At 49.3% G+C, this 18,726-nt stretch overlaps 9 protein-coding genes across 9 annotated transcripts; 5 read left to right on the plus strand and 4 right to left on the minus strand.

Annotated features, from left to right (window-relative positions):
• Positions 1-89: 89 nt before the first annotated feature.
• EDB91DRAFT_1140164 (uncharacterized protein) lies at positions 90-1,291 on the minus strand. Its single transcript, XM_041318951.1, has 4 exons — positions 811-1,291; positions 640-753; positions 495-574; positions 90-440 (listed from the first exon to the last, which is right to left on the minus strand). The coding sequence occupies exons 1-4, from the start codon at positions 1,202-1,204 to the stop codon at positions 303-305; spliced, it is 726 nt and encodes a 241-aa protein (XP_041175993.1). The 5' UTR covers positions 1,205-1,291; the 3' UTR covers positions 90-302.
• A 726-nt stretch (positions 1,292-2,017) lies between these two features.
• On the plus strand, positions 2,018-3,561 carry EDB91DRAFT_1290340 (uncharacterized protein; the record flags this gene model as incomplete). The annotated part of the gene is made up of 7 exons (XM_041324838.1): positions 2,018-2,090; positions 2,146-2,264; positions 2,314-2,475; positions 2,540-2,615; positions 2,668-2,796; positions 2,847-3,031; positions 3,089-3,561. 7 exons carry the CDS (start codon positions 2,021-2,023, stop codon positions 3,320-3,322), a joined length of 975 nt encoding a protein of 324 aa, XP_041175994.1. The 3' UTR covers positions 3,323-3,561.
• A 599-nt stretch (positions 3,562-4,160) lies between these two features.
• Positions 4,161-6,437, plus strand: EDB91DRAFT_1140175 (chromatin remodelling complex Rsc7/Swp82 subunit-domain-containing protein). The gene is made up of 4 exons (XM_041318952.1): positions 4,161-5,029; positions 5,122-5,394; positions 5,455-6,003; positions 6,066-6,437. Exons 1-4 carry the CDS (start codon positions 4,429-4,431, stop codon positions 6,263-6,265), a joined length of 1,623 nt encoding a protein of 540 aa, XP_041175995.1. The 5' UTR covers positions 4,161-4,428; the 3' UTR covers positions 6,266-6,437.
• Positions 6,438-7,105: 668 nt separating this feature from the next.
• EDB91DRAFT_479849 (heterokaryon incompatibility protein-domain-containing protein) lies at positions 7,106-8,894 on the plus strand. The gene is made up of 3 exons (XM_041327404.1): positions 7,106-7,361; positions 7,414-7,588; positions 7,645-8,894. Exons 2-3 carry the CDS (start codon positions 7,427-7,429, stop codon positions 8,779-8,781), a joined length of 1,299 nt encoding a protein of 432 aa, XP_041175996.1. The 5' UTR covers positions 7,106-7,361; positions 7,414-7,426; the 3' UTR covers positions 8,782-8,894.
• A 1,008-nt stretch (positions 8,895-9,902) lies between these two features.
• EDB91DRAFT_1054979 (uncharacterized protein) lies at positions 9,903-11,216 on the plus strand (the record flags this gene model as incomplete). The annotated part of the gene is made up of 1 exon (XM_041313881.1): positions 9,903-11,216. The coding sequence occupies one exon, from the start codon at positions 9,903-9,905 to the stop codon at positions 11,214-11,216; it is 1,314 nt and encodes a 437-aa protein (XP_041175997.1).
• Positions 11,186-12,263, minus strand: EDB91DRAFT_1140192 (uncharacterized protein). Its single transcript, XM_041318953.1, has 3 exons — positions 12,063-12,263; positions 11,916-12,000; positions 11,186-11,860 (listed from the first exon to the last, which is right to left on the minus strand). The coding sequence occupies exons 1-3, from the start codon at positions 12,223-12,225 to the stop codon at positions 11,299-11,301; spliced, it is 810 nt and encodes a 269-aa protein (XP_041175998.1). The 5' UTR covers positions 12,226-12,263; the 3' UTR covers positions 11,186-11,298.
• Positions 12,207-13,018, minus strand: EDB91DRAFT_1140194 (uncharacterized protein; the record flags this gene model as incomplete). Its single annotated transcript, XM_041318954.1, has 2 exons — positions 12,951-13,018; positions 12,207-12,892 (listed from the first exon to the last, which is right to left on the minus strand). A coding segment is annotated over exon 2 (226 nt), but the record flags the coding sequence as incomplete, so codon positions are not given.
• Positions 13,019-13,631: 613 nt separating this feature from the next.
• EDB91DRAFT_1140199 (uncharacterized protein) lies at positions 13,632-15,370 on the minus strand. The gene is made up of 7 exons (XM_041318955.1): positions 14,946-15,370; positions 14,736-14,888; positions 14,552-14,681; positions 14,355-14,499; positions 14,195-14,295; positions 13,871-14,140; positions 13,632-13,817 (listed from the first exon to the last, which is right to left on the minus strand). Exons 1-7 carry the CDS (start codon positions 15,124-15,126, stop codon positions 13,736-13,738), a joined length of 1,062 nt encoding a protein of 353 aa, XP_041176000.1. The 5' UTR covers positions 15,127-15,370; the 3' UTR covers positions 13,632-13,735.
• On the plus strand, positions 15,360-18,542 carry EDB91DRAFT_1140200 (alpha beta-hydrolase). The gene is made up of 10 exons (XM_041318956.1): positions 15,360-15,832; positions 15,896-16,187; positions 16,235-16,378; positions 16,432-17,422; positions 17,480-17,595; positions 17,645-17,730; positions 17,783-17,802; positions 17,863-18,187; positions 18,245-18,451; positions 18,504-18,542. Exons 1-9 carry the CDS (start codon positions 15,598-15,600, stop codon positions 18,331-18,333), a joined length of 2,298 nt encoding a protein of 765 aa, XP_041176001.1. The 5' UTR covers positions 15,360-15,597; the 3' UTR covers positions 18,334-18,451; positions 18,504-18,542.
• Positions 18,543-18,726: the final 184 nt, after the last annotated feature.

Genomic DNA, 18,726 nt, shown 5'->3' on the forward strand with positions numbered 1-18,726 from the left:
TGTTATGCCTTGATTTGTGCTGCATGTCTCATGATCTCATCGTATGGCTTCTCTGGAGCCGGATTCACGTTGTATTAGACTTGCGAATGGATGGATACTTTTTCACTTTGGAACATGGATTGACTGAGACGAGTGTAGTTATGCGGAGATGCAAGTATGGTATGATATGCGGTGTTGAGTGAGACGTGTAAATAATGTGAGTAATAAGTACTAGTCAGCCGTACATACTGGTGACTATTGGGCGTACATGGATTTTTAAAGCTTCTGCGGCTGAGGTAGGAACGATGCGATCATAAGGGACGTCACTGGGCTGCTTCCCGTGCGATGGCGTCCCCTAGCACTGACTTCAACTTAGCTGCAAGGCCATCTGTAAGAAGTGTTGGGCCATCAGAAGTGCAAACACGATAGGATGGCATAGGCTGGTACGTTTCGGAAAGAATCTTCCAGGGTTTCGATGAGCTACACTCAGAAGAACTTGTGTATCCAAAGCTCACTTTGCTGTCCTGCACCAATACGGAGGCGATGATATCATCCGGGTCACCTATTCTGCCTAGCGCTGGAATGTTGCGACTGTCTGTGCGTCATCGTGATTGATTTCCCTTCTAGCCGAACGTAAGGGAGATGGGAGACACGACATACCATGTATATGCATCCAGCCTTGTTGTAGCTGCAGTGCGCCGTTTATCCAGATGGCATCTTCTTGTTCTCGTAGGGCGGTTTGAATTGCCTCGTGCATGATTGCGCGGAACTTGGCTACACATATGCGGACGGTCTGTGAATTGAGCGGAATAATTTACTGAAATGACGTACGATTCTCTACGAAATCATTTAGCCCTGCCTCTGCGCCCCCTTCACTTGTAGTCTCTGCGGGCAGCCATCCAATGACCGAGCACGAATCGGGGGTTGGGGGTGGTTGAGTAAGGAAGGAAAGTGCATAGACTGAAGGTGACATTGGGAGCGAAACGACGTGGTAGAAAAGGTCGGGGCGAGATGGGTCGGATATTGCTGAATTGGAAGAGGAGTAACGCGCGAAGAGAGTATGCGTACGATTAGGTGGAGATGTGGTTTGAGGATGTTTTGAAGTATACGGGATGGAAGTGAGAAAGTTGCAGGATCTTCTACTACATAGTAGAGAGCTGGAAGGTCGTGCTATGCATAGAGCGAACCGTTTGGCTGCGCTGGTTGATACCCGTAATAGTGGCATGTCGGGTTGGTGTCTGCTCAATCGGTAAATGTGACTAAGTACTAAGGAGTACTGACTCGGAGCACTGAGGACGCATCGGTAATCGCCGATAACTTCTCTTCCGAACTTTCAAGGTCATTGAATGGGTGCGATATGTTTGTGTATCTTTCAGCTTTTCTAAAAATTTCGAGCTGCCTGACTCCTGAGCTCGTGTATTGCACGACACCTGAAGGCAGCAGAAGCGGAGGCGATTCGACCAAGCGTAACCTTCTCCCAACCTTCACCACTAGTACTAGCTAATTAGTATCGGCCCTATGACCTGAGCGCTCAGCTGCAGATGAGCCATGGCAACTGTGATGTATGACTCCCACCTGTGGTATAGACTGCTCGCCGTACCAGTAGTGCCCTTGAAATATGAAATGGTTGGTGCGCGGCGGATGCTATGCTTGTCAAAGGTCGCATATAACATTGTTCCGCGGGGGCTTATTGTTATTCACTTCCCAATTGACGGTCGAAGGCGATTACGACAAGTACATTTTGATTGATTAATATTACAAGGACAGCCTGGTTTATTTCGGTCGAAGAAACAGAGGTAAGCCTGGCAAACCCTCCTAAACTACGCATAATAACGTGTCTTAATTGCTCTCTCCACCCGCCATCAGCCCGTCCATGATGGCATCATCATGATACATCGAGACGAGATCTACATAGCACCAAGCACCATTGCGGGAGAGATAGCCTGGTGCGATGCCTGATACGATGACTCAAGCCGTTCCTATATAATGACACTTACATGTGCGGAGATGCCCACACCTTTGCTCTGATCCCTCGGATATCATGACTTCAAGTGGCATCCCGTTGGATGCCGCTAATCTGTTGTCAACGTCGCTGGAAGGCATTCTATATGGTGAGTGTCTCAATGAGTTCGTCCGCTCCATGCTCACAAAGCTAGAGTTTTCTAGGCTTCTCGGTCCTCATGTTTATGGGTACCATCTGGGCTTTGACCTACAAATGTCAACTGCAGGACGTTAATCGCCCGATCACTGTGGTGGCTATCTTGCTATTTACAATGAGCACCGCGGTTAGCTCTCGCCTGTCACATCTGATAACATCTGCTGACGTCTCCCAAGCACATCATTGTGGACATCATTCGTATCGAAGATGGGCTGGTGAAGCATCGTGACACGTTTCCAGGTGGGCCGACCTCGTACTTTGGGGACTTTACCCTCAAAACATACGCGACCAAGCATGCGTTATACCTCTTGCAAACTCTACTTGCTGATGGGGTGGTGGTGGGTTCACATTTATACATCTTAAATCTCTCTGGGCTTATAGAAGTGCCTTGTGTTGTCAAAGATTTATCGCTCTTATGTTGTTTGGCAATCCATCCGGGTTATAATAATACCGAGCATGCTGTGGTGCGGTGTCGCAGGTTAGGCTGCAATCGTGCTCAGGAAGTTGTGTGTTCTGACGTTACCTCGAAGTGACGGGTGTTTTTGCAAATTACAGTATTTCGCAAACCAGTGGTTCTGAAGACATCTTCGCCAAAGAGCTTGCACAATGGATTACTGCATTCTTACCCTTGACTCTTGCGACTAATCTATCGAGTTCAGGTAAGCACGTTTTCGTGAGCGCTTCATGTCGAGGTACTGAATGTGTCCAGGATTACTGGCATATCGCATCTGGATGATTGAACGCAATATCTCTGCAGTTCGCACTATGAAGGGCACTATGATGCCGATAGTGCGCGTGCTTGTCGATGCCGCTGTTTTGTATTCTGTGGTGCTCGTTACCTTACTGATATGTTTCCTTTGTTCGAATAATGGAGAGCTTGTTTTATTGGATATGGTAATTCCGCTGTTAATACTTGTCATTGAACAAAAAAACTGAGCTTCGATCAACTAGGCCATGCCAATCATATCAATTGCCTTCTACATGGTGCTCATTCGCATCGCAATCAATAGACAAACGACTTACCTTTCGACTGGGGGAATAATCGGTGAGATGGAACAAGGAAAACTGCGGCCTTTGGAGGTCCATATATGCCAGCTTACGCTCGATGACGGTCCCTCGGCCTACGGAATAGGGAATGAAGCTGAAGACCGACCATTAACATACAGGGTACCTTTCGACGTATAATAGGCCTGAACGCCATTTTTCGCGCTTTTTCGCAGAGATTGGTTGTGCGTAATTTTACATAACTGACACTCGTTCGTTGTACCATCACTTGCTGTTCCAAATGTCGTCATTATATTCCCTGTCGCTCTGTGCACAATTGAACTCAACTCTAATAGATTGCATCAGCTTGTAAGTAGGAAGAACTACGATAAAGGTCGGGGCGAGGATATAGCATATTGCTGGGTTGGAAACGGCGTAACGTGCGCGCCGCCAGGGGTGCGATTAGTTGGAGACGCGAGGTTTTTGCATTTAAGTACTCAATCCACGTGATCGAGTATAGGCATGAGAATATCTTGTGTAAGCAGCTGTACAGTACCATCAAGCCCCACGATAGTACCCCACGCTTCCAAGTGTTCTCCTCAGTCACTTCCATCGTCAAACAGGTATGTTATAATCTTGTTGCTGCTGCTGCTTATCATTTTAACTTTGGTGGGTACCACTAGAATGAGAGAGAAGTGGAAGAAAAAGCGTTCCCGTAGACTCAGACGCAAACGCAGAAAGATGAGAGCCCGTTCCAGTTCGTATTCATTCCATACCATTTCTACTGTATTCTGATCAGACCAATTTAACAGAGTAAACGACCAAGCAGAGTGAGCCTGCCGCTAAGGCCTCGACACAATCTACTGTGCGCTAACGCCGGGCAGGTCTCGCCCCGTTCTCCTTCATCCGCGCCAAACAAGGTTGGAGTGAGACGGATTCTTCTCAGCTGGACATGCTGCTGGGGGTGCTGTTGGGTCGTGAATTGTACTCGTGACCAAATGAATCAAACATCGCTTTCTCCGAATCGTTTTGTATTCTCTGTCATATGTTATATTGTTTGAAACGACAAAAAAGCGCCTTGTTGGAGTGGCAGATCGTTGTTGAGCAAGAATTCTATGAATCAGATTGATAGCTCGCGAATCGGACCAATTATAACCGACGCGTCTTGGTAAACTACACTATAATTAGGATTCCAAACTAGCATCTGATCGCGTCTGTCAACTTACTTTACGATTGTCTCTCCTGAGCGCTGAGCATCGCTGCACCCTTGACTCCTCAAAGACCAAGAACCAACCCGTCAATCGACAATGAAACGTGCCAACATAACGGCATCCAGCTCCACTCCCAAGATAATCATTAAACCGCGCCTCGCGCAAACGCCAGCAACGCCGTCTGTCGTAGATGAAGACGACGACGATTCCCTCGAAGAAGGCGAAGTCCAGACAAAGAGAGAGGATTCAGAGGGTGTTCTTGACGAAGATGAGCCTGGAGACGAGGAGCCTGAAGAAGGTGCCGTTGATGGCGAAGGCGAAGGCGACGGCGAGGGTGAAGGCAGCGGAGTAGATGAGGCTATGCCTGAAGGTGATGAGCCACGACCTTTTCCCCGGCCCCGGGGACGCCCACGCGGAAGAGGTCGTGGTGCCGCCCCCACTGGTCCCACCCGCGCAAGAGGACGCGGGAGGGGAAGGGGCAGAGGACGAGGGCGGGGTCGGGGTGCTTTGACTATCCGGCTGCCAAAGCGCGACGGCGAAGATGCTGGCGAAGCTGAAGCAGAGGAAGGGGAGCAGGATGGTCGACCATTCATGCGAATTGGGGGGAAGGTATACTTCATCGACGGCGACGAGTTCGCCGCAGACCCGGACGAGAAAGGGGACGAGAAGATTGATGTGGATGGCAATCTGCTTGGAGGTGCGTACTAATCCTCTACCTGCCAAGTCTCATAGCATCTCATGGTCTCGATCCTCCGGGTTCTTGTTAAACATGCGACGTGGACAATCCAGGTCGTAAGTTCAAATGCCACACTTTCGTGCTACCTCAACGGCACCCAAGCCGGCAGTACATGCTCGCCATCGACGCCGCACGCGCGTCAGGGTTTCGTGACTCTCTGTACTTCTTCCGGCGCAATCCGCTCGCGCTGAAGCTCTCCGCCACGCAACCCGAAAAGGAGTTCCTCATCTCCGCAGGCAAGCTCGGTGCGCACCTGAAAACGCGTAGCGTCACCCTCGTCACTGCACGCAGTGCATATAAGCTTCATGGCGCAAAGATGATTTTGGGTACGCTCCTATTCTTCCTTTGGAATGAACCCGGTCATGAATTTAATTCTCTATCTACAGACGGCCGCTGGGTCACAGACGATTACTACGAATCAAAATCTCTTGCTGAGATCACAGAAAAAGGACTCAAACCAGGTGACCTCGTTGGCGAACTCCCCGACCCCCTGGGTGCCTCATCGCAGTCCGCACCTTCAGGTCCGCAGCCCGCCACCTCCACATCCTCGGGTATATACCGAGCAGGAGGACCTACAACCATCTTCGGGGGCGCTGGTTGGGGACCGTTTAGTGATGGACCACACAGCGCGGTGCGTAAATCGCTACTCTCAAGGGAGGGGCTCACGGAAGAGAACTGGATGTCGGAGATCGCGAGGCGCGTCAGAGATGCTGGTGATGAGTGGACGCGGATGAGGAACGAAGCAAGAGTTGCGTGTGGGGGAATCCTTGGCGATGGAGTAAACAAGGGGAAGGGGAAGGAAGTGCAGGTGGGTGATGGAGAGGAGAAGCGGGGGGCAACTGAGGAGTTAGAGGGTGCGGAGAAGAAGAGGGCGAGAGTGGAGGAATCCCAGTATCCGCTTGGTGTGTATGAGCCGCACACGGGACTGGTCCATTGTATGTATATTTCTCTACCGCTGTATTCCATTATGTTTGTCTTATTTCTTGTTCTTTTCTAGATCGCGCAGACACACAGCCTACCCGCTGCCGCTGGGAACAGATTGGACAGCGGAATATGCTTCGAGGAACGAAGGCAGGGAATGGCGCTTGGGCGCTCGCATGGGTCGATACACACATCGAGCTGCCCGCAGCGGAAGAGACGGATCTATATGCACAAACAAGAGCAGAAATTTTGGATGCAGTAAGGGAGCTATCATAGGTGACCCAATTTCGCCCACACTGTTTGCGCAATTTGAAAATTTGGCCATGCGGTGTCTGCCTGGTGGAGTTCAGGGGTCCGTAATACTGTTCTTTGCTGTACCTAGACTAATCGTTATACTGTACGGAAAACAAGGTCACCAGAGTTGGTCTTCGATCTTTACTTAGGTAAGGCTTGACACTTGGATTTGTGCGTTCTTTTCGCGATGCCAAGTGGCACTTCACTTGATGTGCTTCAACCGTTGACCCTGTTCGGGGTTGAATCTGATGTCTCTTGCGCAGTTTGCATTCGGAAGTTGCACTGCTATATTTCTATGCACTCCAACAATGGACGATGCCGGCAATGTAATTGGCCAGTCAGTACCTCAGGTGGCTGTTGTCCTAACAAACCCAAATCATTACCCCCCGAGTTACTAGATGCCCATTGGTTTTTCAGGTCTAACATTGTGGCAAGTTCGGCGACCCTTGAGTTAAACAAATCTAACGAACCTCTTCATAGTTCAAGCGACAAGCTGCTAGTGCCAACTACGTGCGATGCACGACTAAAGAGCACGTCGGTGACGAAAGACTGACGCCGTGTTGCGTCTGGACTCTGTTGGTGCCTTTTTTAAAAATCTAGGTTTGTTGTCCTCTGGTGGTACGTACCTCAAGTTGTTAGCACAATCCTCGCAAAGCGAACATAATTTACCCGTGCTATTGTCCATGTATGAGTGCTTCGGGAAGCATTACATACCGTCGTCTTGTTTGACACATGGATGCATCAATCAAGGAAAGTCAGGTAAGTATGTGATATCTGCGGAGCGTGGAACATATTCTTCACCCCTACTTGCACACTCACACTCGTCTGTCTTGCGGCGATGCCGAGATTTTGTTTTCAAACCGCTTTCATAACGATGATAACAATGTTTTAGATCTTGCCGTACTCGAGCCAAATCAGCACAGCATTCGAACCTGAGGACACTGCCTTTGAGGTCGAGCGCCGTGACTTATTGATCAATTTGTTATCTCTGTTATAAGTAGACGCTGAGAAATGATCTTGAGAAGAGACGGTCTTCCTTCGTACCCTTCGTCAACAAAGCCCCATTATCGGCCTGGTGGTGAGTTTCCCCTTTGACTGCAAGGCAAGGCTCTGGAACTGATCACACGTAGGGCGAAAAATCCAATGCGGCTGCTTCATACCAAGAAATTCACATTAGATATATCCACGGGTGTGCAACCTTATGCCATCTTGTCTCACCGGTGGCTGGCGGACAGAGAAGAAGTCTCCTTCCAAGACTTGTACACGTCAGTTCCTCCCAGTGAAGGCTTACACGATAGTCATGCCGTATGTGATCTTCCAATTCAAGCTTCTACTATCATTGACCATCGATTTATCTCAAGAGGCCCACTTTCCCTTCCAACGTCGAAGGCAAACAAGGCTTCACGAAAGTCCGAGATGCATGCGACCAGGCCTCTCGGGCTGGTCTCGAGTATATCTGGATTGACACCTGCTGCATCGACAAAACCAGCAGTGCCGAGTTATCAGAGGCGATTAATTCCATGTACGCGTGGTACAAGGACTCCGCCGTGTGCTACGTTTACTTGCACGATGTCGATAACGACACCGCTATGGACAACCTCGAATCTGCTCTCGAAAAAGCTAGTTGGTTCCGAAGAGGATGGACTTTACAAGAGCTGATCGCTCCCGATAATGTCTATTTTTTTGACAAGAACTGGGTCAAGATCGGGAGCAAGGCGACGTTTGCGTCTATGCTGCATAGAATCACCCACATCCGTAAAGATATTCTGTTGGGTAATCCATGCACATCCAGCATCGCTGAGAAGATGTCATGGGCCGCAAAACGAGAGACGCAGAAAATAGAGGACAGAGCATATTCGCTGATGGGGTTATTTGGCATCCACATGCCTATCATTTATGGAGAAGGAGAGAAAGCTTTCAGGCGCCTGCAGCTCGAAATCATCAAATCCTCAGATGATCAAACCATCTTTGCCTGGCACGACTCGCTGGATCATCCTCACTCTATCAGAGATCGCGGGTTGTTAGCATCGACACCAGATGTTTTCTCGGCTTCGCCCTATCCGGTCGTCAATATCGATCATTCCCATTTTGTCAACAGTCTGTTTCGCATCGCAGGGAGCCGCAGCCCCCTTCCTGACCTACCGCGTGGCTTTTCCATTTTGAACGATGGTATCCACATTACTCTTCCCATGAAGCAGGATCGAGACGCGTGGCTCGCCGTCCTCAAATGTAAAAGAGAAGATCAGGAGTCTTTCTATGGGATCTACTTGAAAAAAGACTTGGTTCAGATGATTTTCTTCGGACATCGCCGACGAAGCTTCGAGAACTCGAGGTCAGAGATCTCAAAGGCCTTGCCTTGCATAAAATACGTATTGTGGTTGACCATCACACACCAGCAACCATTCATCGACAACAGTTCTTCACTTTTCGGTCCACAGATCTCGTTTGGGAGCGCGGGTATTATATATGCCCTGACCCGGGAGGCCATCATGATGTGAATCAGGGAGGTGGCTACCGAGCTCTTGATGACGACACTCGAATTGAGCTTTCAAATAACGTGCAATGTGGCTGCGTTTACTCGGTGGGCCTGGATGGTGAAGTCACGGTGCTTCTCATTGGGATCGAACATCACCGTCCTTGGGTGCACCTCCTCACGGATACCAACATACGCCAATATGTCGACACTTCACGGGCTCGCCGTCAAACTGCCCCTCAGCCTCTGTTATGTCTCCCCCTACTTCTCCCCAATCTAACAACCAAACCGATCCTATTTCTTTTCTTGCGTCGTCCATTCCTCGTTCGGTGTCTCCCTCCCGTATTCCTCCTGGACCTAGCAGCAAACAGCTACAGAGGCGCTTCACCGCCCCTCAGGCTCATGCTGCGCAGCTCCGCGGGGGTAACACTGGGTGTCCTGTGTGTTCTATACTTCAAAACTGTGACATTGACATGCGTGCCCTCAAGGCTAAGCAGGGCTGATTTTGTGATTGGGACGATTTCAGGCAAGCAGATTGAGGTGGATATACGAAAGGGACAGACTTGCGTTTCTGAGGAGATACTCAAAGTTGACTATGTCATAACGTTGACTGTAGGTTAGTAACCCCGAGCCGGACTTTGTATTTCTGTGTAGTCTAAATTTATTTTACCAAGAGCACAGTATATGTCGCGAACCAGTGTGACTTGTTAACGAGACTTGTACGGTATCGACATAGCCCATGTACCTCAATTTTATAGAGGATTCCGTCATATTAGACAGAAATTCAGAATTGTTCCTGTGGAAATAATTTGGCAAGTATCAACAAGTATCATTGGTCGCGCCTAAAACAGATCACAGGGACTGACCACAGGACCCTTGATATCATGCGGCTCTTCTTTAACGCTGAAAAATATGCTGTAGGGCTCCGACTCTGAGGAAGTCTCAAGACAGATTCAGACCCTACCAGCCCAACGCATGGGGCATAAGCTATGACCCACAGGTAATTTCTGGTTGGAGGAGCCTCCAAGGTTAACCCACGAAACCTGTGCCTTGGCAGTATCCGTCATGACCAGATGGTTGCTCAGGGTCCTCACGCACGGGACGTTTAAAGGCGAGAAGGCTGACCATTTCCCCTTCAACAAGACAATGCCCCTCGAATCTCCTATCAGTTTCCTCACAAGTGCCCTCGCTTCCTCTCAATTGTCGTCGTCAAATTTTGATCTCGACGTCGCATCCGGAATAGCAATTTTTTTCGGAGGCAAAGCAGCAGTATCTGCGCTTGCATTACAACCGCTGTATGGTCAGCTGTGGCATGGATGGTACAACGCACCTGGATGCCACGCAATTGCGTGGGAGCTGGCTAGAACCTTGTTGCAGAGTTCCATCTCGTCATACTCCGAGAGACTCTCGCTGTCTCTCGGCATAGATGGCAAGAAAGGACCCAAATACATTGCTTCGCGGTCAGGAACGGTCATGCAGTATACTCGCCACCTTGCATACGTGCTAGTTAACTGGAGAGGAAGGGAGTGCAATCCAGTAGTTGTTGGTCTGAGGGTCAGCCCGACGCCGATGGAGTTGATGATCGTAGACTTCAAGAACAAAGTTCCGACGGGAAATGACACGCTGCCCCCAAGAAGTACCCGTCACTCCTCGTTGCCCATAATCCCTATCGCCACTAGCATCGTAGCTTGCGCTATTTGCGCCAGTGTTGAAGACTGGTTGTCCTTCAAGATGATTATCCTTGGGATGATCTCCTCTGGAATCACTTCTGCCATCATGAGCACTGGGCAGATCACCCTTGAACGGCTCAAACCAGCAGATGGAGTTCCACCCGGAGATGGGATGCTATTGTCAGATACCCGCATCGTCATTTTGAAAGGCAACGAAGAGGACGTAAACGCTGTGACCAAGGGAAGACTGCGGCTGAAGCTCAAAGGAGGTGGTTACACCCTCCTTCTCTGCGCGTTCATAGCGTTGTCGCAAGCTACCCTACAGCTCGTCTTCATGCCTTTCGGATCGCTACCAGGACAAATCATGTTCCTGATATCGCTCGTAGTGTCTGGGGCATGCAACCTGTATCTATCAGCAAAGGAAGATGATGTGCAGTCGAGTGCCCTCATCACCCTGCTGAACTCTCCAGAGGTGAAGACTTACCAAGCCAGTTCTAGAGCATCCGCTGCCGTTTTGGCATGCCTAGCGCTCTGTTGGGAGTCTGGCACGCCACCCGAGCAGGTCCTCCGGGAGATTGTACCCATCACGCCAAGACCATGGAAGGCCTGGTCTGAGTTTGTTGTGAATAATATCAAGAAGAAGAATACGCACTTCATGTATGGACGCAGCTCGGCGGGGGCCCACCTCGGGCTGGACGATCGGGAAGAGAAGCTTTTGCTCGAGCTCGTCGATGACGCTCATGCAGCATACGACCAATATTTGAAGGATAACAGTATCTCCATTACATAGCTATACCTACAACATGTACTATGCCTTCTGCGAGCCTTTAATATATAGTATTTACAAGCGGTCACTACGAAATTTTCTCGCTCTAATTCGCCATTTCCGTGGTGACTTCGTACAGATCATCTGCAGGACGCTGTCCGAGCATCTCACTCCAGAACTCCATAATCGGCTGCCATTCCTCCCTTAAGCTTGCGCGTGGCATACCCTCACCGGCACGTTCCACGTCTTTGACATTAGAGAAACCCTTCCTAAAGGCATCCAACGCCCCATTCTTGAACTCACGCGGGCGGCGAAATACAAGAACAGGTGTCTCGCATGGTTTCGACAACGTTGGATATGAGAGCAGCGGGCCAGAAACGGTCACAAGTGAGCCTAAGGGCCGCGCGGGGGTCTCCTTGTCGGTCACACGCGACAGTTCCAGCTCGCGACGCCACCACTGCACACATGCTTCAGCTGCGACACTTCCACCTTGCGCGAATCCGAACAAGTGGATACGATGTGGAGGCCACCCACAATCACCTGTTAAATGGCTGAGGACATCCTTGAAAAGATTGAGTGCAGGACTGGGGTCTGGTCGTTCGACGAGGTCTCCGAGCTGATCGAAGGAAGGATACCACTGAAAAGCCTGTTCATACAGGAAGGGAATACTAGTACGTTCTAGCTCGATACAAATACAATCTGGAAGATGGAACAGATACGTACACATCAGGTGCGCGGAGTGCGAGGGTGGCCGTTTGTGGGAGCTTGAGTGATCTCCCAAGGCGGGCGAAGGGGACGTTCGTGTCACCTATTCATCGAAGACTTGTTCGGATTAGTTGCTCTAGCTAAACGGTCGGACGCTGCGCTCACCGAGCCCGTGCAAAAGGATAAGGAGGTTCTCGTCCGTTCCGTCGTCACTAGGGGAGTAAGAGAATATCGTGTGTATAGAAAATGTCTGTGGAGGAGGTTTTATGCGCGGAGAAGGGGCGGATGCCGCTGCGAGGAGGTGGAAGTCTGCGGATGGGGAATCCATCGATAGGTGCTTGGATTGTAATTCTTTTCCTTCGAAGTACTGGTCTGGCTAGGGGAGACTAGAGTTTTCTATGAACTGAGATAATCCGAGTCATGTGATGATGATGATATATTTGGCCAAGTACAAGCTCAGGCATAAAAATAACCTCGATGGCTCAACAGCTGGTAAGCTATAGTGTTAGTAAGGGAAAAGTGGAGCTCTTACAGTCAAGAAATATGGAGGGATATGATACGAAGCAGGTGTAAAGCAAGCATCTTAGCTAAGTTAGGCGGGGAGTCGCGTGCGCCGTTTATACTCACCCCCAATTCTGCCGCGAGACGAGAAGAATGCTCTCATGCCTGTGCAATACTACGGAAGATCAGTCTAGGTTCCAAAGTCGTGCATGGACGCGGGGTTCGTCCTGATGATTGCCCATGAACCGTGGTTCCAGAGCATGGAGATGAGACACCCATGATGCTCCAAAAACCAGCCCCGATATGCTTGTGTGGGGTACGCCCGCGGCGTGTATCATCCGAGTCAGCAAAAAAATATCAGTGAAACAGAAAGTCAATCTTAAGGCCTTGAGGTCTGCTGACATTGTAAACACCATCTGTTTCGATCTGCTTGAAGGGGATTTCAGATGGATAGGTCCTGCGCGCGTACGTTATTGAGGTCTGCTGGCGATTTGCTGGCATTGTAAATGTCATCTGCTTGAAGTGGATTTCAGGTAGATAAGTGCTGCCTACATTCTCGCCACGAAATTCTGCCAGAACAGTATTTTCGGGACATAAAAGCAAGCCGTCTTCCTACCGTGCCCACCCTCTATTCAAAATCCCATATCACATCGCACAAGTAATGCATTCCTCCTTCGTCCTTGCCGTCCTTGCTGCTTTGATGGTATCTATGTTTGTCAGTACTCACAGTGATCCATGTCCTCATTTCTGCGACACTGGATATTGCTGCCTTGATTGTATATGCGAGAATATATACGACCACGACGAAGTAAATATCATTGGCACCCATGATTTAATTCTATGACCCACTGGCCTGGCAGGACCTACTTAAAAGTGTTTGTGTCGGGCCTACAGTTGGACCGGCTGTCGAAGGAGTCGACAGGTGAGCGACAGTGAGTCATGTTTCTACTTTCGCATTGGTGCACAGTGTGGCTAATGGCATGGTACGTAGTTCGCTGCCAAGTTGATCAAGATGCTTGCCACTTCTGGATAAATTCCACGACCGCTTGAGCAAGGGAGACCTTGGAATAGAGAACTGAAGTACTTTTACGAGTTTTTACGTCGTATTGTTTTGGCAGAAGCCTGACCACGTGCCAATGCAGTGCCGCTTCAATACATTTGTTTGGCACTTTGCGGCGCTGTCCTTCTGACCTGTAGGTTCCTAGACTAAGTAGTGTGAAGATATCTTTGGCCTCAGAGGAAAGTAAGTTCCTTAGTACTGTGCTGCAAGAGTTCACAGTATTTCGCACAATTCTGATTCATACATTGCTACTGTACAGAAGGCTAGTTGTTTAGGATCAGTATTCCCTCTTTCTGCTTGCCATTTTACTCTCAGCACTACCAAACCGGCTCCTGACGGGTTTGCTTGCGAATGCGAACCTTCAGTGGATGGAAATTAGATTTGGTAGTCGGTGATTCATGTATCCACATACCTCGTCACAGGCTCGGGCGATGCAGATTCAAATCCAGCCTCGGGCGGTGCAGATTCAGATCCAGCCTCGGGCGATACAGGTGCAGGGTAGGAAATTCTAGGGTAGTGTTGCCTTAGCATTCTTTCGTGAAGTTTGGTCATGATGTCAGCCCCATGCGGGAGGCCAGCGCTAGCGATCCTTTGAATAAGTGTCGGAAAGTCTTTCATGACGGTCGGAGTAGAAATATGCTGGAATAGAATTTCGACTTCCATCTCAAGAATGGCAGGAAACCTTCAGACGACGAGTCAGCATCCCAATGGAAGAGGATATGCATAACGAACTAACCTGGGTGTCAGAGAAGAAGAGAGTTCTTGCAGGATATTGTTCTCAGTCAGTCTAGATCGTATCGCAGCAAGCGCTTTGTCCTGTAATTTTTCCTGCTTTATCTGGTACAATCCCAGGCATCAGTCCATACGGACAGCATCAAAGGTTACATGAGACGCACTTTGCATGCCAGGCGATACATAGACTTCGGCGAGCATGGTGGGGGCTCATCAAGGCTCCGATGTTTCGCTATCTTACTTGCTTGTGATCGCAAAGGTGCAAACACGATCTCATCGGTGTAAAGATAGTACAATAAAGCCTCCCACCTACGTCCAGTTGATAAGCAACAGAACCAAGCACTAGGCTAGTAAACCGCACGTGTTGAATGCAGTATCCGTTACCAGTAATATGCGGCTCGGAATAGTACGTTGCACCCCTTTGGGAGCATAATTCTTGATTGACGCCGTTAGAGGCGTTCGCTCCGCTGCACAAAGTTCGAGCATTTCATCTTCAAAAGGTCGACGTAAGGTAGTCGCTTACCAGGATGCAAAAAGCCACCTACCATCTGGCACCATTTCGTTGGTTTCATTCTCTTCTTCCTCGAGGTCACTATCGGACGCATATCCATATTCATCGAGAGATATCCCTTCCTCACAGGCGTGATAGTCTTGCAGTTCGACCAAGGCAGGATCACTGAGCGTTTTTTCGGAAAGTACTGAAAAATTGTTTGTTGAACTTGACTGAGTAGTAACAGACATGTAAGATGGCTCACAGCTAGTAAAGTACTCCGAGCTCACGGCGAGGGCTTCGTCGTTGGCAAACAGTGACTGAAGCTTGGTAACGTTGCCCTCACGCTTTGATCGAGCGGAGAAAAGGTTGAATTGGGTGTCAAGAAGTTCCCCGATAAGCGACTTCCTCAGCAGAGCGTTAATCCGCGCCTGGTTGCTCGACATCGCGCAAGTGTATGGAGGCGAGGTGTATGCTGAGAGGGTAATTTACCAAACTGATGTGCAACAAGAGTCTGAGGTCGAATAGCCTAATCAACCCATGCATGCAACGCATGCCGAGTCGCGTGGTCGATGTGTATTTGATCAAAGCGCTATCAAGGCGGCGCAGCGGCCACTGGACCTGATATATGATATTTGAGGGACTACTAGCCAGACCTTGAAATAAGGAAGACAGTTATTCCTAAGTAACTTAGCAAGTACTTCCCGTCAACTTGAATATTGCAATTTCCGCAACCCGGCCATATCCGACTACGGCCTTGTCATGACCCATTTTCCCTACTAAGGCACACTATCATACAAGTGATCATCTGCAACCAGCTGCAGCCTGCATTTGGTTTCCGCCAACGGCCATGTGATGTAATCGTCGATATCATTCCTGCGGGAGATTGGAAATGGGCATGGGCGCCCTTATGGATCATGTGTATCGATGAACATATGGTCGTTGACTATACATATCTCCTTCAATTCAACTATATAAATGATAAGTTGCTTATCTCCATAATAACCAGAACTACACTCGAGATGGCTACACCTGTTGACTATGGCGATTTGGAGTTCACTAGACCCGCCAAACAGATCAAGGCCGTGAATCTGCCTGCAATGCCGCAGCGCATCTTCGATGGCATGAAGCAGTATGAAGATGCTGCTCGAGGTGTGTAGCAATTATCTTCTTGGAAGCGCGCTGTGATATATCTGATTCGCTTCCACCGCCAAGGTTTTAGTACCCCAGGTTTTGAGCGGACAGTCAAGGATGCCAGCGGGAGAGAAGTTCCAGGAGGCGTCATTGTCTCGCACAGGCCCGCAGACGCCCAAGTCACTCAGCTGTATCGCATGTCAACAGATCCTTCCAGCACCGAGCTGAGCCGGCTCACCTACTTTGACATCGGTTCTGGTAGGACGATATCAACGTTCTGTAGAATTCTTGAAGAGGACTGGCGGGGTGTGCGCAGGCGTGGAGGGGCCATTATGGTTATGGATCTCAACGGAAATGAACACTTTCAACTATGGCACGTGATCACATGAAGCTGAAGATCCTGTCTGACCAAAATCGCAGGCGTTACTGGGAGGATTCTCTTGCCGACCAAGTTCTTCCAAAGGTACAAGGAGAGCTGGATAATGCGCCTGGTCTGGGACGCATCGAGAGACTGACCCACGATGACTATAGATACGGTTCGGTTGTTACATCTCAGACAAACAAGTAGGTTTGTTTTTATTCGTTTGATTCTTATCTGATCGAATCTTGCGGGACAGGCTCATGGCCTTTTCGTCGAACAAGGAGAACAACAAGGATACCCTAGTGTATGTCACCAGGCTCATAGACTCCAATACGGGTGCAAAGGCAGATACTTCTCCCTTCACTCTGCCCTCGCGTTTAGTCGCACCAAGCACCGGGGAAGGGACGACTATGTACTACCCGCAGAGTTTTTCCCTCGACGACAAGTATTTGTTGCTCAAACGAAGTTATGGCTCGGCGTATAATGCTCTATACGTCGTCGACATTTCTGGCGAACAGGCGTCACTTCCCAAGCTAATCGAGTTCCCAGGAGCAACAGAGAAAGCAGAAGATACCGCGTTCGACCATGCCTCATTCTCCCACGATGCTAATCTACCCCACTTGATCTACTGCACCACGAATGGTTACGGTGATTTTGCCTCAATCGTCACTTATGACCTTGACACGGGGTCGGTCACCCACATCACCACTTCCAGTGCCGGAATTCAAGCCATACGACCGATTTTGTGGGAAATCCAGGACCTCAAGGTCACCAGCGACAATATCATATTTAGCGTCAATGTCGAGGGGTGGACCTCTCTCTTTGTCATGCCACTGTCTGGTCCTCACAAGAACACCGTGATCGAGGTCAAGGTTGCCTGGGAAAGGGGTTGGCTCACCTTCCAAGTGAATGACCTCAATGACAAGCCGTACGAAATGACGCTGCATCTCACATCGCACCACTCCAGAGGGCGTATCACCTACTTGGATCTTGTTCCATTGTTGAGCAATGTCAAGAAAGATGAAAATGGTCACGCCTACGTACTCGCTTCTGTCTCACCCTATGCACAGGCAGAGCCGCCCACACTGGCACATGAGGTTCCCCCTACACTCATCAGATACAAGAGCTTCGATGGCTTGGAAGTCCCCGCCATCTATTACCACCCGGCTGGTCAATCGGTAACTCCGGTCATTATTCACATTCACGGTGGCCCGGAATCTCAAGCTACTGCCAATTACCGCACGTTAGTCGTGGATGTTTCACATCATTTATAGACTGACAGACGTCCGTAGGCCTACGCATAGTTATTGTTGAATGAGCTGAAAATTGCGGTTATCTACCCTAATGTGCGCGGAAGTTCAGGATATGGCAAGAAGTACATGGCCGCGGATGACGTGCTCAAACGCGAAGATTCTGTCAAGTACGGTGCATATACACCTTCTCAGGGGCAGATACTCATGTCTCTTCAGGGATATCGGAGCATTGCTTGACCACATCACATCTAACATGCAGAACGAACTAGATTCATCCCGCATTGCTGTAGCGGGCGGATCCTGTGAGTAGCCTTGTCATAACATCTATCAGAAGACTGATCCTCACTATTGAAGATGGCGGATACATGTCCTTGGTGAGATATATCTATCTTCTTGATAGTCACATCGTTCTCACGTCCAGACACTGCATATAGGCGAGTCTGACACATTACTCCTCGAAGCTTGTCTGTGGTATCGAAAACTTTGGAATCGTGCACTGGCCCTCGTTCCTGGAGAATACCGCAGCTGTCCGGCGTGCGGCACGCAGACGCGAGTATGGTGATGAGACCATCCCAGAAATTAGAGAGTTCCTCGACAGGATCTCGCCGATCAATAACACCTCTAAGATCACGGTACCCCTCCTCATCACCCATGGCGAGAACGATACTCGAGTAACTGTGCACGAAGCTGTTAGCATGTACAAGGTTGTATCGAAGAATGTGCATACCGAACTCGTCATATGCGAAATGGAAGGTCACGGTACGTCTTTTTTCGTATATGCCGCGTGATGGTGCTAACAGGTGATGTGTTTTATAGGATACAAACAGAAGAGCGTGATCGAGTTCACTAATGCTGCTGATATCTTATTCTTGGAAAGATTCCTCCTTTCTAAGTCAGTTCTGTAGACTTGGCCTGAATATCTTATACATAAACAAGGCAGCAGAATATATGTATTTGACAACAACCATTTCGCTTGCGAAAGTGAGGCTGAGTCTTGCTTCCGTCTTACTTCCGTCAACTCAAGTGAGTCAAGCGACCCCCTGACTGAACAATTCCTGGATGCTTATCTACCTAGCCGCTCACGGACTTTCTTTTGCTGCCCCATAGTCACATCCATCAGGTTTGAACAACGATACCTTAGTTCATGAATTTTATGGTGTAACATTTTTCCATATCTCACAAACATATTTACAACTCTTCCAATGGCCTCGTTCTCAAATCGCTGCGCGGTGCGGTTGCACTGAACCCTGCGCTTCGTCTATAAGCTTGCGTGTGTACATCATGCTCAGTCCATTAAC

Source organism: Suillus paluster (genome assembly GCF_016628075.1).
Source record: "Suillus paluster strain FC165 chromosome Unknown EDB91scaffold_35, whole genome shotgun sequence".
NCBI classification, from domain to species: Eukaryota; Fungi; Basidiomycota; class Agaricomycetes; order Boletales; family Suillaceae; genus Suillus; species Suillus paluster.